Consider the following 16036-nt stretch of genomic DNA (forward strand, 5'->3'; position numbering starts at 1 on the left):
ATACACTTCACTTCATATCACAAGGACAGAAAGTACAGATAATTTAAAAGAGTAGCAGGTTCAAGTTGTGGGGTGGGAAAACATCTACTGACAGATAAAAATTCTTTTGACAACAAGCCATCTCTCATATTGTTTTCCACGTGTGAGTTTTGACAGGTTAAAGTAGTATAGCTGGATGAGAGGGAGGGGGAAAAAGATGAAAGCTGCAACAGCTCTTAAAAATGAGTTTTTAGTTTTTAACAATTTTCTTCAGGCCTTACCGAATTTGTCTTGTGGATGTCTTGTCACAGAAACAAAAAGATTTTCCTAGTTCTGTATTCAAGACATATTAGTGCCTATACCCTTGAACAGTGCTACTCAAAGTGGTGGTCCGTGGACCGGAGCCATCGGCTGCTGGTCTGCGTGCATGTTGGGAAGAAAAAAAATTGCCGGTCCCCCACATCAGAGAGCTTGAGAAGCACTGCCTTAGAAGAGGCCTCAATATGATTAATATACAAAAAAACATTCTGTGAAGTAGTTTGGGTTGCTACATGTACATCATGCCGGATATAAAACTAGAGAAGCAAGGAAGTGAAAAGTTCAGCCACCTAAGAATACACCTCCCCTGTCCCTCCACACACAAGCACACCCCATTACCACAATTACCATGAGCAACAGACAATGCACTCCAACCTTAATTCTGCCCCACTGTCACCATTTCTGCATGCTCCCCTTTAATCAGATTATTTCCCTCCCCCACCATACATAGAGATGGTTTCATAGAGTAGTTGGTCTTGTTGGTCAAGGGCAGTTTGATAAAAAGGGGAGTGCAAAGCTGTAATTATGCCCTGTAGTGACACTATGCGGTGAAGAAAATCTAATGTGTCTTTAAAAAAAAAAAAAAATCAATTGAATCTAAGGAGACCATACAAACTAAAATGGGAGCTCTTAACCACTTTCAAGTTCTTTGTTTAAAAGCTGAGCCTCTGGGGAGACTGAGAATCTGAAGAAAATAAGACTGTAACATGGTACCCAGGAGAATGGGCGGGAGGTCGAGAACCCAAGGCCTACCAACTTGTGTGAAGCAAATGTTATATTTATGCAAGACAATATGTGCTTAGGCATTTGTTGATTTAACCCTTTTCTCTCTGCTTGTCATATTCTATAGATTAATAAATAATATTTTGTTTTGAAGGAGCTGTTCTCTGTCACTCTGTTTACAAGCTGGTTACAGCTCCTGGAGAGAAGTTGATAGCAGGGGCCAAAGCCAGTTGATTCTGGTGAGATAATGTAATGGACGAACAAGACCAGTGATCCAATCTAAAAGTGGGGCAAGTTGTGGCATTTTACTCTAAAAGTGTAGGTGTAGGCCTATCACTTGAAAGAGGTGCCGCTGGAAAGGTCAAAGGCACAGCACACTCCTGAACCATAACAATTTGGGCCCAGATTCTGCAAAGACGAATTCATATGTTTAACTTTGTGATCTGTAAGTAGTCCCGTTTAACTGATCAGGGCCTTACTTGCACAAGTAGTCTCACTGAAGTCAATGAATATGTTTACCGAAGTAAACGCTCACCATCCTGAATGAGGATGGCATGATTTGGCCCGTAAAGTTAAATTTTCAAATAAAAGTTCAAAAGGAATTGTCATCTTCTAAATCTTAAACATATGTTTACCATTTATTCTCTATTTTCAGAATTTTAATTGTGTAAAAGAACTTTGCTTTTGGTACAATCAGAGGTTGCTACAGTCCTAACACTTATAGTAAAATATATGTTTAAAAAATAGTGTAACATGTGAATGGACTGGATGGCAGGGGAGGGGAGGCTTATATCATTCTTGAGATCAGACAGGCTCAGTTAGGTCACACCCTACTCAGCTGAAAGGATGGGTAGGCCAGATGCTGAGTGGGAAGAGGAAGGAAAGAAAGGGAAAACATATCAGGGAAGAGGGAGGGAAAAGAAGCGGGGAGGGGAGAAGGGTGGGGAAGAGAAGAGCCTGAGGAAACTCTCAATCCTTTCTAAACCTCTACTTTCTCCCTCAACTCATCAAAAGGCACTAGACTAAATTCAATTCCACCAACATTTCAACTGTAACAGCAATTTAGCTGAAGTAACAAATAATGCATTATACAATATTTAAAAAGAAATCATGATAAGAATTTGTTTGCAAATGATAATGGTAAAGTCATCAATTCCCTGGAGAAGAGAGTGGGAGCGGTTTACTATAGAAACGCTAGATACTAAAGCCCCAGTTCATTTCCATTTAGCTAAGCACGTGCTTAAAAGCTTCACCAAACTGGGGCCTTAAGCACTGGCTATATCTATAATGAAGTTCTACTTAGCTAAGTAAAACATTATCAAAAATATCATCCCTAATCATGCAAATGAAAGAGATGGTGTGGGAAGTCTTCCCCAGTTTGACGACAATACCTGGAGCGAGTAATATCCCAGATTAACCAATCGTTTCCAGCAACTGCTCCAATTTTAAGGGTGTTTCTTAAACACCAATGTGCAGACATCAATGGCATTTGTTCACACTGGAGAGACAGAATGGCCTGCTGGGTAATGAGATCGTAGAATCGTACTGTTCCATTCTTCTCTGCTACCATCAACTGCAAAAGAAAGCAACAGATGGATTTTACTCAAACTTTTGTAAACTGTATTCTTTGTAATTGGCCATAATTTAAATCTTTATTACTGCACAGCAAACCAAGTGTTCCTGCAACAAAGCATTAACAGGAATGGAAGGTGTGACACCTAGGTTTTTTGGAGTGAAAAGTGGTCATGTATGTTAACACTCTGGCAACAATTAAAACAAAACGACAACCCAGCCACTGGTATTTAATTTTCTATGAGATGGGTAGGTTTTGGAGAAAATTTAAATGTCCGTTAATGTAACTAACGGACATCTGCCAGTTGACATGCTACACATGATAGGCTTTTCCATGTATGCACAACAACGGTTTAATCATGTGGAATGGTGGCCGAAGCATGAAGGGGCATACAAACGTTTAGCATATCTGGCATGTAAATACCTTGCAATGCCAGCTACAAAAATGCCATGCAAACACCTGTTCTGACTTTCAGGTGACATTATAAATAAGAAGATGGCAGCATTATCTCCCGTAAAGTAACAAACTTGTTTGTCTTTCTGATTGGCTGAACAAGAAGTAGGACTGAATGTACTTGTAGGCTCTAAAGTTTTACATTGTTTTGTTTTTGAATGCAGTTATGTAACCAAAAAAAAAAAAAAATCTACGTATGTAAGTTGCACTTCATGATAAAGAGATTGCACTACAGAACTTGTATGAGGTGAACCGAAAAATACTATTTCCTTTGTGTATCATTTTTACAGTGAAAATATTTATAATAAAAAAATCATATAAAGTGAGCACTGTACACTTTGTATTCTGTGTTGTAATTAAAATCAATATATTTGAAAATGTAGAAGAACATCCAAAAATATTGAATAAATTTCAATTGGTATTCTATTATTTAACAATGCAATGGAACACAATTTTTTAATCGCAATTAATTTTTTTGAGTTAATCGCATGAGTTACCTGCGATTAATCAACTGCCCTATAAATAACACCAATACAGTGATTTGAATTATACGGTGTGATCTGCTTCATAATGATCAGGGAATACCAAAGTCATTCTATGTGGGAACTGAGGCTGGACATAAGAGAAATGTTATCAGAGCTCAGAAGCGGAGGTTACTTACCTTGTACAGTAACTGGAGTTCTTCAAGATGTACACCTCTGTGGGTGTTCCACGCATGCGTCTTTGATTGAAGATTTTCCACAGTAGTGCTCGTTTGGTTCACACATGTGCTCTAGCAACTCTTGTGGCCCATACAAAGGGATTACAGGGCTGTGGTGGATGACCTGCACACAGTTCCTTCTCTACTGCAAAAGCCCCATAAAGATGAGACTCCGAAGCAAAGGGGAAGGAAGGGCAGGTAGTGGAGCATCCATAGGGGCGACACATCTCAAAGAATTCCATTTAGTGCACGAGGGTAGGTAATCTCTCCTTCTTTGAGTAGTGCCCCTATGGGTGCTCCACTTCGGGTGACTCTCGAGCAGCGCCCCCCAAAGGAGGTGGGAACTTCAGAATCTGGCCAAGAACTGATTGCAGAACTGAAGGCAGCATCTGGTCTACAGGTATGCACTAAGGCATAGTGTGTCAAGACGGTGTGAACGAAGACTCACATAGCAGCTTTCCACTACAGGAACATCTTTTAATAGGGGAACAGATGTAGACTGAGATCTGATAGAGTTAGCGCTGACCTTAGATGGACACGGCACATTAGAAGCTCCATAACAGGATAGGATGCAGCTAGAAACCCACCAGAAAATTTCGGGGTGGACACTGTCATTCTGCTAGCTCTGTGACAGACACAGTTAGTCTCAGAGAGACTCTAAAAGATTTAGTACCATCCAATATATACTAGCACTCTCCTAATGTCAAGAGCATGAAGGGCAGCTCATTCTGATGGGGTTTAAGGTGGAAAACTAGCTGATGAACAGTCTAATTGATATGGAAGTCAGAAACGACTTTGGTAGGATCATTGATGTGGTCTGAGGTATACCTTTACCTCAAAGACAGTATAAGGCAGGTCAGCCATCAAAGCCCCTAATTCACACACTCTTTGAGCAGAGGTAACTGCCACTAGAAAGATAGTTTCCATGGAAAATTTTAAAAGCAAACAAGTAGCTAGTGGCTCAAACGGAAGTTTCATAAGAGAATTAAGAACTAAGTTCAAATCCCAAGTTGGCATTCTTTCTCTGACATTTGGGAATGATAAATCTGGAAGTTGCAGCATGAACAAATACTCAGAAACCTTCCAATGGAGAATGGAATGATATGACAGCCACTTCCGTGGATTTTGTGCTCCATTAAAGAGAGACCTCAGATAGGAGATCTGAACCTCTCCCCAAATGTGGAAGAGAATGTGGAAGGTGTGCTGAGAAATCAAAATTAATTAAAATCCCAGGCTATTTATCTAGGCTAACACAAAAGGGACAACTACAGAAAGTATCAGTAGATTATCCCCCTTTCTTAGAGGCTTTATGGGAGTAGCTCGCAGGCATCTCCCTGGGCTCACTTCCCTTCAAAGTAGAGGATTGCCGTAAGGGCTCCTGCTGGGACTCCAGAGGTTGAAGGGCTGACTCCATGAGTAGGAATTTGAGCCTCAGTTCTCTGTCTTTCCTGAATCTGGGCTTCAGTTGTTGACACAAGCCACATTTCTGTGGAATGTGTTTCTCTCCCAGGCAGCGAACACACTGCAAGTGTCCGTCAGACACTGGGATAGAGTCCTTAGAACTGAGGCAATTTTTGAAGCCTGGGGAGCCGGGCATACTCTTGTCCAGCGAGGACCTCCCAACAGTGGTTAGCAGAAGACAAAGTCCTCTTCTTTTCTTCTTCTTTTTTTTTTTTTAAAGGCAATGGCCAAAATAAAATATAAATGAAGCAAATAAAGAAAAAGAGGCTTTAAAAGAAGCTACAATTAGCAATTCTAAGCGAGTTAACAATCCAGGAATGGACAGCTATAGTGCCATCTCTAGTCAGGAGCTGCTGAGAAGGAACTGAGGAGGGATCAGGTGTGCACGCTAGCTAGCCTCGTGGTAGGCATGGAGGAGTGCATGCGCGGGCTGAACTGATACCAGAGGTGCTGGAACAGAGAGGGCTGGGGGCCACAGCCCCATCACTTTTTATCAGTTGTAAGGGCAAGCAAGGGGTGGGGGGGTGGAGAAGAGCGAGCATGGGACGGAGCCTCAGGGAAAAGGGGCAGCGCAAGGGCAGGGCTTTGGAGAGAAGGGGCAGCGTGAGGGCAGGGCCTCAGGAAGAAGGGGTGGCATAAGGGGGCAGGGCCACAGTTTGGGTGCTGGTGGCCCCCCACTTTCAGGAAGCTTCCACTGGTCCAGACGGAGACTGCTACCAAAGTTCTCTGATCAGCATCGCAGGGACACAGACACTCTTACAGTGGAGCACCCACAGGGACACTACTTGAAGAAGAACCAGTCAAATTATAGACTCTGCTGATAATGAAGAATAATACAGAATGTGCTTCTACAGCGAACTCATCATACTATAGCTTCAAAATTCTATAGTTTAGAAAAGCGACACACATTTACATACTGGTTTAAGAAAAATAAGCTACGAAGTACAACCTTAAAAGCCTCCTCAGGATGCCAGCACACACTCATTCCAGGGGAACGTAGAACAAAATATGCCTTTTGATTTCCTTCCAAGTCCCAAACCCTAATAAAAAAGGAAAAAAAAAAAAGTATTTACTGCTGTTTGTAAAAACATTAATTTCCAGCCTTAGCCTGCTGACAGAGAGGTGGCCAGAAGCAGAGGAGATCTGGTATCTGTACTCCATCTTTTGAACACAAAAGTATCTAACAGAAGGCCTGATACTGAGAGGTGTCAAACACCTACAAATCTTACTCAAGTTGAAGGGAGTTGTGAGTGCAGAGTACTTCAATGGGTCAGACCCAAATGTCTGAATGTAATTTTTAGGATACACTAAGGTAGTACATTATTAATTTCTCTTCCTATATTCAAGCATTCTCCCGCCATAATTAACTAGGGGATGGAAACAAAGAAGTGTTCTCTCATCATCAGTGGCCCACTTGACCCTCACCCACCCCGAACCATAATTTGGGAGCCACTCTGTGAAATAAACCTATAATGCTATACAGTAGAACCTCAGAATTACGAACTGACCAGTCAACCACACACCCCATTTGGAACCGAAATTACGCAGTCAGGCAGCAGCAGATACCCCCTCCCCACAAAAGCAAATACAGTACATTACTCTGTTAAACAAACTACTAAAAAAATAAAGGGAAAGCAGCATTTTCCTTCTGCATAGTAAAGTTTCAATGCTGTATTAAGTCAATGTTCAGTTGTAAACTTTTGAAAGAACAACCACAATGTTTTGTTCAGAGTTACGAACATTTCAGAGTTATGAACAACCTCCATTCCCGAGGTGTTCGTAACTCTGAAGTTCTACTGTATACGAAACATGGATGATGCTTTCACAATACAGGGTGATAGCTAAAGCTCCTGCCCTCTTTCTCTTCAAAATAAATAGTTCAATTATATGGGCGTGACATCACATTGTAAACTATACTCATTAAAACGGTAAGTTCGTACTGTGTGGATATGTATATTCTTTACATATGCGTAAGGCTATAGAAATATGGCAGTTCATAAGGTTTTAAATAAAATGCTCTATATAGACTTTAGAGTTGAGTGGTTACACACTTTTATTGTTTATTCTAGGGGAACTTTCACTGACTTCCAGGGTGCTTAATATTTTAAATGTAAGAGATTTCAACACACTCTCAAATAATACATCACAAATCTAGACAAAATAGATACGAAGTAAAGTAAACACATTTAGTGAACAATGTTAGCTTCCTATGCCAAACCACAGCAGACCAAATATTTGTTTTCCCTGTAGAAATCATAGAGTTTCCAATCCTGAGGGATCGGTGTCTTTATTTAAAAAACTAACAAGTGTTTTAAAAAATGGAATATCTGCTTGATTAGGTAATTTAGAAATGTACAGTACTTTCTTCCACTGCCAGAAATTGTGCCTTGTAGATATTCCAAGTCAAATCAACACTTTTCATGTGTATTTACTGTGTGGGAGAGAATTACCAATATAACTGAGGATGGTGAATCATTTTGGCTAAGGGAGCATGCCATCTTGTCTTCTTCCCAGCTGTGAATGAGGTTATTAGGTGTGGAGACAAATTTATGCTCTCTCCTTTACTCTGTAAACAGCAAAGTGCTGTGCTTGTATCTGGTTTATTCTGTGTTGAAATGGTAGGATTAGGCACATTATCTTCCATGAGTCCTATGGGAGAACAATATGGCCATCTCTTCTGCCCATTTCTTTTCTGCATAACAATAGAGACTCTCTCACTTAGCCCTGGTCTACACTGGGGTGTGTGTGTGGGGGATCCACTTGAATCTTAGCACATATTCTAAGGGACCATGCAAGGTAGAGAGTAGGTCAGACATAGAATGATTGCTTGTGAAAAGTGTTCACCTACAGGTGATAGGGTGTTTTTGTCTTTTATCATTTTCCTGTGTGACCTTATTCAAGGGTGTAGTGATTTTCTGGTTTCACCCACATAGTTGTCATTGGGGCATTTAGTGCAGTAGACCAAGTATTCCAAATGTTATGATAGGCATCGTGTAGGATCCATGGATCTTGAAAGGAGTATTGTGGGGGATGCTGATCATATGTCTGCAGGTTTTACATCTGTTGTTCTGGCACCACTTTGATTTGGTGTGTCTTGGGGGAGCTTGCTTCTGATGATGAGCTTGGAGAGGTTGGGGGGATTCCCCTTGGAGCATATTCTGAGGTGTCTGAGTGCCTGGCTGTAGATAACAGATTTCTTGGTGTGATTGGGGCGGTTACTGGATCAATGAAGGTAGGTGTGGTGATCTGTGGGTTCCTTGTATATAGTTGTATGTAGGGTTCCATTGTTGAAGCTGATGTTAGTGTCGGAGTGTTCCAGAGAAAGTTTAATGGTGAGGTGGTAGTTGTTGAAGATGTGGTTGTCAGGTGCTGGAAATCTATGAGGGAGTTTAAACCTTCTGTCCAGAGAATGAAAATATCACTCACGTATCTCAGCTTTATCACTCGTTTTGTGGTGCTTTGGCCAGGAAGTCTTCAAGGTGGCCCATGAAGAAGTTGGCATACTGGGGAGTCATCCTAGTTCCCATGGTTTGGACAAAATGTTTGCTATTGAATGTAAAATTGTTATGGGTGAGGATGAAATTAATGAATTTGGCAATGAGCTTGCGGGTGAATATCTGAGGGTTGTCCATTGTCTTGTAAATATTTGAGGCAGGCAGTTATACTGTTATTGTGAGGGATACTGGTGTTTAGGGAAGTGACATCTATGGTGGCAAGGATGTTGTTCTGAGGCAGGTTGTTAATGTTGTGGAGTAAGTCAATTGTGTCCAGAGGAAGCTGGTCCTTTGTGTGGTGAGTGGTTTGAGGATGGTTTCTATGAGTCCAGATATTCCTTCAGTAAGAGTGCTGTGGCCAGATCTTGCATTTAGCTGTGATGCTTAGAGTATCTTTCCCAGAGCTGATGATGAGCTCTATTTGGCTTGAAAGCTTGCCTCTCTCACCAACAGAAGTTGGTCCAATAAAAGATATTACCCTCACCCACCTTGTCACTCTAATATCCTGGGACTGACCTGGCTACAACTGCACTGCATACCTCAAATACAGGGAGCCCTTTTAATCTTTAAAATAACTTAATCATTACTCTGTGAAGAAAATCTTTTGCAAGGATGTAATTCTTAAAATACAAGCCTCTGATGGTGTGGCTGATGTGATTAGGTCCTAGATATGTGGACAGAGTTGGCAACGGGCTATGTTGCAAGGATAGGTTCCACACAACAAAAACACTAACCCAGGAACCTATCCTTGCAACAAAGCCCATTGCCAAGTCTGTCCACATATCTATTCAAGGGACAGCATTATAGGACCTAATCACATCAGCCACACTATCAGAGGCTTGTTCACCTGCACATCTACCAATGTGATCTACCAATCTACCATCATGTGCGAGCAATGCCCCTCTGCCATGTACACTGGCCAAACCGGACAGTCTTTATGCAAAAGAATAAATGGACACAAATCAGACGTCAAGAATTATAACATTCAAAAACCAGGTGGAGAACACTTCAACCTCCCTGGTCACTCAATTACAGACCTAAAAGTGGCAATTTTTCAACAAAAAAACTTCAAAAACAGACTCCAATGAGAACTGGAATTAATTTGCAAACTGGACACCATTTAATTAGGCTTGAATAAAGACTGGGAGGGTCATTAAACAAAGTAAAAACTATTTCCCCAGGCTAATTTTTCCCCCTACTTTTACTCACACCTTCTTGTCAATGGTTTGAAATGGGCCATCCTGATTATCACTACAAAAGTTTTATTTTCTCCTGCTGCTAATAGCCCACCTTAAATTGATTAGTCTCATTAGAGTTGGTAAGGCAACACCCATTTTTTCATGTTCTCTCTCTGTGTGTGTGTTTGTGTGTGTATATATCTATTGTGACAAAGTTCCTGCTCTACCTTGGTGGGTCTTGCGCTTATTGGTGGATTTGCTTGCCTTGGAGCTTCATGGCAGCCCTCAGCGTGGCCGTTTTTCTGAACCCACAGTCCAGGTCAACTTCTCCTGTGTCTGAGGATTTGGGGGGAACCTGGGCCAGCCCTCTACTCCGGGTTCCAGCTCAGGGCCCTGTGGAATGCAGCTGTCTAGAGTGCCTCCTGGAACAGCTGTGCGACAGCTACAACTCCCTGGGCTACTTCCCCATGGCCTCCTCCCATCACTTTCTTTATCCTCACCACAGGACCTTCCTCCTGGTGTCTGATAATGCTTGTACACCTCAGTCCTCCAACAGTCCGTGTTCTCACTCTCAGCTCCTAGTGCCTCTTGCTCTCAGCTCCTCACACACACACACACACCACAAACTGAAGTGAGCTCCTTTTTTTTTAAAAACCCAGGTGCCCTGATTAGCCTTCCTTAATTGATTCTAGAAGCTTCTTGATTAGAACACCTGCAGCCAATCAGCCTGTCTTAATTGTCTCCAGAAGGTTCCTGATTGTTCTGGAACCTTCCCTGTTACCTTACCCAAGGAAAAGGGACATACTTAGCCTGGGGCTAATATATATGCCTTCTATTACTCTCTTGTAGCCATCTGGCTCGACCCTGTCACACTGACTGTCTATCTATCTATCTCTCCCTCCCTACTGTATTTTCCGCTGCATGCATCCAATGAAGTGGGTTTTAGCCCACGAAAGCTTATGCCCAAATAAATTTTAGTCTCTAAGGTGCCACAAGTACTCCTCGTTCTTTTTGCTGCTACCACTCTTAGATATTAACGTACTTCCTTCCTAATGTGAACTAAAAAAATCCCTCAAAACTTTTAAATAAAGTGTTTTTGAAAGATGTTCATACTGAGAAATTGAACTTTGTTTCTGCCAGTGAGTGACCTTAGAAAAAAGTCCATGAGGTAGTTTTCAAACAGATTAAATGTGGTGATTTCATTTTAAAGGAATTTACAGTCTAGAATAAAAGTTCTCACTACCACTTCATGATCCTCAGTATAAATCATAACAATGTCACACAGGAAACTCTTCACATTTCATTAAAACCCCCCCACTTACTTAGTATTACATTAATAGCACAAAATTAACCTGAAATGTTTCTTTCTGAATAACTTCATAATTAAAGCTTATTCAACTAAGTTCCAAAGATTTGTTTTGGAAACTGCTTTTACTTTTCCAGGATTATCAGATACTGTACATAGGAGACAGGTTTAAACTTGCATAATGACCACAAATAGCAGTGCAATAGAAGCTAAACAGAATCACATCTGGGGGACATATTAGGATCCATACAACAACAACAAAAAATGGGCAGAGTAGAAGACTATGGAATCCAAAAATCAGGAAATATTTTCATTATGTCACAATCTTTAATCTTATTCCAATTCCTTCTCCATTGTAATCCATTACAATGCATAACAGCTATCTTGGTGAATGAGCTCAACAAGCCTTGGATTTGAAAAGTCTCAGTCCTTAAAGAAGAAATGTTTTGGTAGCATTATAAAAAAGAGGTATCAATGCATTCCAGATACTGGAGGTGGTGTTCTGCCAGAATAAATAGGGTAAGGATAAAATAATACAGAGTACAATAAAAATCTGCTCATTTTTTAATTCTGGCCCCAAAAAAAAGGAATAATTTTGAACATGTGCTATAAAGACTAAATAAGAGTGGTGACAAAGATATTCAACATTGCAGGAGGCAGGAACAAATGAGGACAGACAGAAATTTTGCGTACACTATGGCCAAGAGTCTGCAATGTTTATTGAATTAACAAAATGACACCCAGGAACAACATGTCCTGGCAATGGTTTTAACAAAAGTGAAGGACCAGGGAAAGAAACAGCAGTTTGGAGCCATCACTGGCTTTCTTTCATTTTGGTTTTTATAATACCGAGCAAACTAACTGTTCAAAGACCACACAGATATACCAAGATTTGTGGTGTTGGGCAAGCTACTGCATTGGGAAACCATTGAACATTGCACTACATTTTGGCATTCCAGCAAATCCAATCTCTAACAATAGAACACACCTTCCTGATGTCAATCCTTCTCCCACATATCTCCATTCAAGAAGCTAATCTAACCCTTGCTGCCAGGATGCACTTGCAAAATTTGTGGTCACATGAAACAAAAAGAAAAAAAGATTGAACCTGATTATGACCAACATAAAATCCTAGAGTCCACTTCAATGAAACAGCCTGCATCTTGGCATGAATAGTCCAAAATGAATGGAAGTGAGAAATTATCTGAGATATAGCAACAAAGCAACACCATATACATACAAAAACAGGGGGAACGAGCCTACTACATATATATATTTTGCCATGATATAAAAAATAAGGGTGGGTAGGTGGGTGCTGCTGTGTGTGCTGGAGTAGGAAGGTTGTGTCTCTGACCCCAGCCTTGGATGATGACAGCATCACTGACCAACTGCAACCCTTCTAAGAAGCAAATCCTTTCCCAGCAAATTGGTGCTAAGCAGTGTATTCAGAACCCTTTGACATACTTGAGTTTCAGCTTGGTACTCAACCTGAGGCCCAAATCAGCATGCAGCTGCAGCACATGTGACAACCTCAGGGTCATATAGGTAGTATTGGATGCGGCCCACATAACATATCATGAACCACATATGCAGCCCACAATGGTAAATAGGTTGAGAAGCACTGGTAGAGCGTGAAAAGCCAACTGAAACTCTGGTCAAGCAGTGAGATAACATCCAAAATCAAATTCTGCAATTTTATTTTCCATTAGAACAACAGTATGGGGCTCTCAGCTGGAAGTGTATCAATGCCCAAGCTTGAGTATTCTTCGAAGAGATATTAAAAAATAAAAAAAAATGTTGTGCATAATTACTTTGCTTTTACTTGTTCTAAAATATTCCACATTAGTTTACATGGTTTACCACTGAAATGATTTTTAAAGTTTGGTTAATGTAATAATTATGATTAACATTTGTTTCCGGTATGACACCTGCCTATATTTGCCCTCCGTTAATTGTTGTAACTTTGCCATTACATTTTCAATTTTTTTTAAAAATTATTTTCTCTCCTCTTCTGTGAAAAAAAGACTCACCTAAAGTACATGGGACATTGCTTGACATATTATACAGGGAAAACTGTGCTGCCAAATGCACAAAGTAAAACTGAAAAATCCAGAAAAATAGCTCCCTGCAAACTCCAAGATCTCCTATTTACCTACATTATAGGTTACAAAAGAACGTACACAAGTGAGATTTTAAAAATCAACAGCATCCCTTTAAGCTGATATACAAACTATTGTCAGGGATCATTTCATCCACCACAGAAATGTAGCTACCTCTGGAATGAAATGAATCAAGTGTAACATACAGTTGTTTAGGAGAGGAAGTTAAAAAAAAATAAATCAGTTGACTCTGCATGTGGGCAGATTAGGATCTTTAATGGCCATGGTCGATCAGCTTTGACAGTTTCACTGAAAGATGGCACCTCCAGCAGAATATTGCCTCCTAATGCTGTATTAGAACAGAAATTTTCAACATTTTTAATAGTGTGGACCATATTTTAAACACAGAAATGGACTTCTCCTTTTATTCATGACTCCACACACCATTACTGGAACTGCTTTCATGAAAAAAAATCTATGTATTAATTCTCATTTCAATTTTGTATCTGGAAATAAGGGGGTGCCTACATCATGGACTCTTAGCAAGTGCTACAGTTTGGGAATTGTTGAACTGCAGGACTTATTCAACCCAGACTCACAAGGAACATACCACCTAATGAATTACCAAAGCAGCATCTAGATTTTTACTGGAGGTCTTCATCCAAGAACTGATCAGGCCCATCCCATATTTCTGACAGCATTATAGCACAAAGTTTTAGTGTCTAAAATATTTCTATATCTCCACAGAATTAATATTTCTCATATTGTAATAATATTACTTTGTGCCTTTAAAACTGCATTAAATCCACTGTTGTAGAGATGAAAATAGGAAAAACCTAGAGAAACTTCTATGAAGTCCAGAAAGCTGTATATTGAGAATTACTGTATTAACTACAGGTAAGTTGGAATAAGAGCACTGTTCGTATCTATAGCGAACCTAACAGTAAGAAATCTAGCAATATCCCCAAACACTGGAAACTTTATCCTTTTGTATTCTTGTACTAATTGCTCTAGTATTGCATAGCATAACCATTTCAACAGATGCCCTATTCCTAGAGCAACTAATAGACGTGTTCACATTTTTGTTGAAGAGGCAAATTATACAACAAATTAAGTAAGATTTCTATGAATTTTTACAAGGCCTTTGAAAGACCTGCAGATTGCAATCTCTTTTGATTTTTGGACTATAGCTCTATATTCAATTTTTAAATGAAAATGTTATTGTCATTCTCCACGTTTCTATCCCTTGAATAGAAAAAATATGAGAACTCTCAGGTGGCCAAATACATCCCATTTCTTCCCACGGCTGTTAGCCAGACTTTACCGTCTACAGTGGGGAAAGTGGCTGCCTTATTTTTCACAGCTATTGAGTTCAAATTTTGGTGGTGTTATACTTTCATTAAAAAAATCTTATCTTTTATTCTTTTGGTGTCAAGTGGATTACTACAATTTAAACAATTCTTTCTTTCATCCTTAAATATGTTGTATTTAATGGAAATATTTAAACAACTCTTTGCCGAAGAAACACCTCGTACTAGTCTATTGTAATGAAGAAACCAAGACATGGATTGAAAAGGGAATGCTCCTTAGTAGCTCTTAAAAGTATCATTTTAAAAAGACTTTTGTCGTATGTTTTGAAAAAAATACAGGACCTTTGTACTGACCAAGGTAATACCTCTGAATTTTCAGTGGGAATTAATTTAACATCGTGTAGCCCACTGTATGAAAATGTCTTCCTTTCTCACAGAGGTAAGGTGCTCATAGCCTTTGAACTGTATTTATTAAATCTTCTCTTCAGTTTTTTTCCCTAAAAGACAGACCAAAATCTCATCCAAAATGATAAATTAGAAAGTCCAGCTATTGTGCATAAAAGTGAGAGACATTTAAAAAATAATTCCTTTAGAAAAGGATTGCCTAGAAGTTTAAATGGTCATGTTTAACAAAAAACAATTAGGAATAACGTGGCTCCCCCCTCTTAAGTTTACAACTCCCATTCTAGGTTTATAAACCCTACAAGTGTCTTACTTTGTCATTTAAAAGAGTAATGCTTTTCCAATATGGCTGATTTTAACAATATAAGTTCCACTGAACATTTGGTAAAGTGTGGGGGGGGGGTGTGTGCGTGCGTGCGTCTGTCTTTGATTTTGTCTGAACTTTTTACCAGGGGTTCTAACGGCCAAATCCTCAGCTGGTGTAAGTCAAAGTTACTGGAGCAATGATGAGCTGTTCCAGAGTACGCACATCACATATCAGATCCAACTTTAATTTTATTGGTTTCTGGCTGTGCAGGTGGAACCTCACTCCCAGTCTTTTAAATGGAGAAATCAGGGGTAGGGATTATTTTGGACGTTATTTGGCTACTGATCTATCTAAGTGTGATTGTTATATCAGTAACTAAAAAACACAATCATCTTAAAACGACACAAATCACCTCTGTTCTGACATCTTCCCCATCTCTTTGGAATATTTTATCACTGAACCATTAGCGCAGAGGCACCAACCTGTGGTTTTGGGGTCACTTATGGCCCTTGACGCTCTAACCAGATTTGATTTTTAATTAAATATGTTTCCTGAGTCTTCCCCTGTGATTTTTAAATGTAAGTGTTTGAGTCAGCCCTGCCACGCAAGGGAGAAGGTAAAGGCACCACCTCCTCATAAACCTGCCATCACTTCCTCTGCAGCTCACAAGGAATTCTGAGTAGCTACTGTCCCTTCCTTGCTGCAGCTGCTCAGCAGTCCCGATGTCTGCCTG

General features: G+C 40.0%; 1 protein-coding gene across 2 annotated transcripts in view; it reads right to left on the bottom strand.

Annotated features, from left to right (window-relative positions):
* The window catches only part of NUP37 (nucleoporin 37), a 31757-nt gene that overhangs the window by 2701 nt on the left and 13020 nt on the right, over positions 1-16036 (bottom strand). For both annotated transcript variants that reach the window (XM_084631386.1, XM_084631385.1), the window contains exons 6-7: positions 6157-6247; positions 2412-2593 (exon numbers count right to left, since the gene is read on the bottom strand). In XM_084631386.1, coding sequence (XP_084487512.1) covers positions 2412-2593; positions 6157-6247 — 273 coding nt within the window. The remainder of the gene's footprint in view (positions 1-2411; positions 2594-6156; positions 6248-16036) is intronic.

The sequence above is a fragment of the Lepidochelys olivacea genome (genome assembly GCF_965140295.1).
Source record: "Lepidochelys olivacea isolate rLepOli2 genome assembly, chromosome: 1".
NCBI classification, from domain to species: Eukaryota; Metazoa; Chordata; order Testudines; family Cheloniidae; genus Lepidochelys; species Lepidochelys olivacea.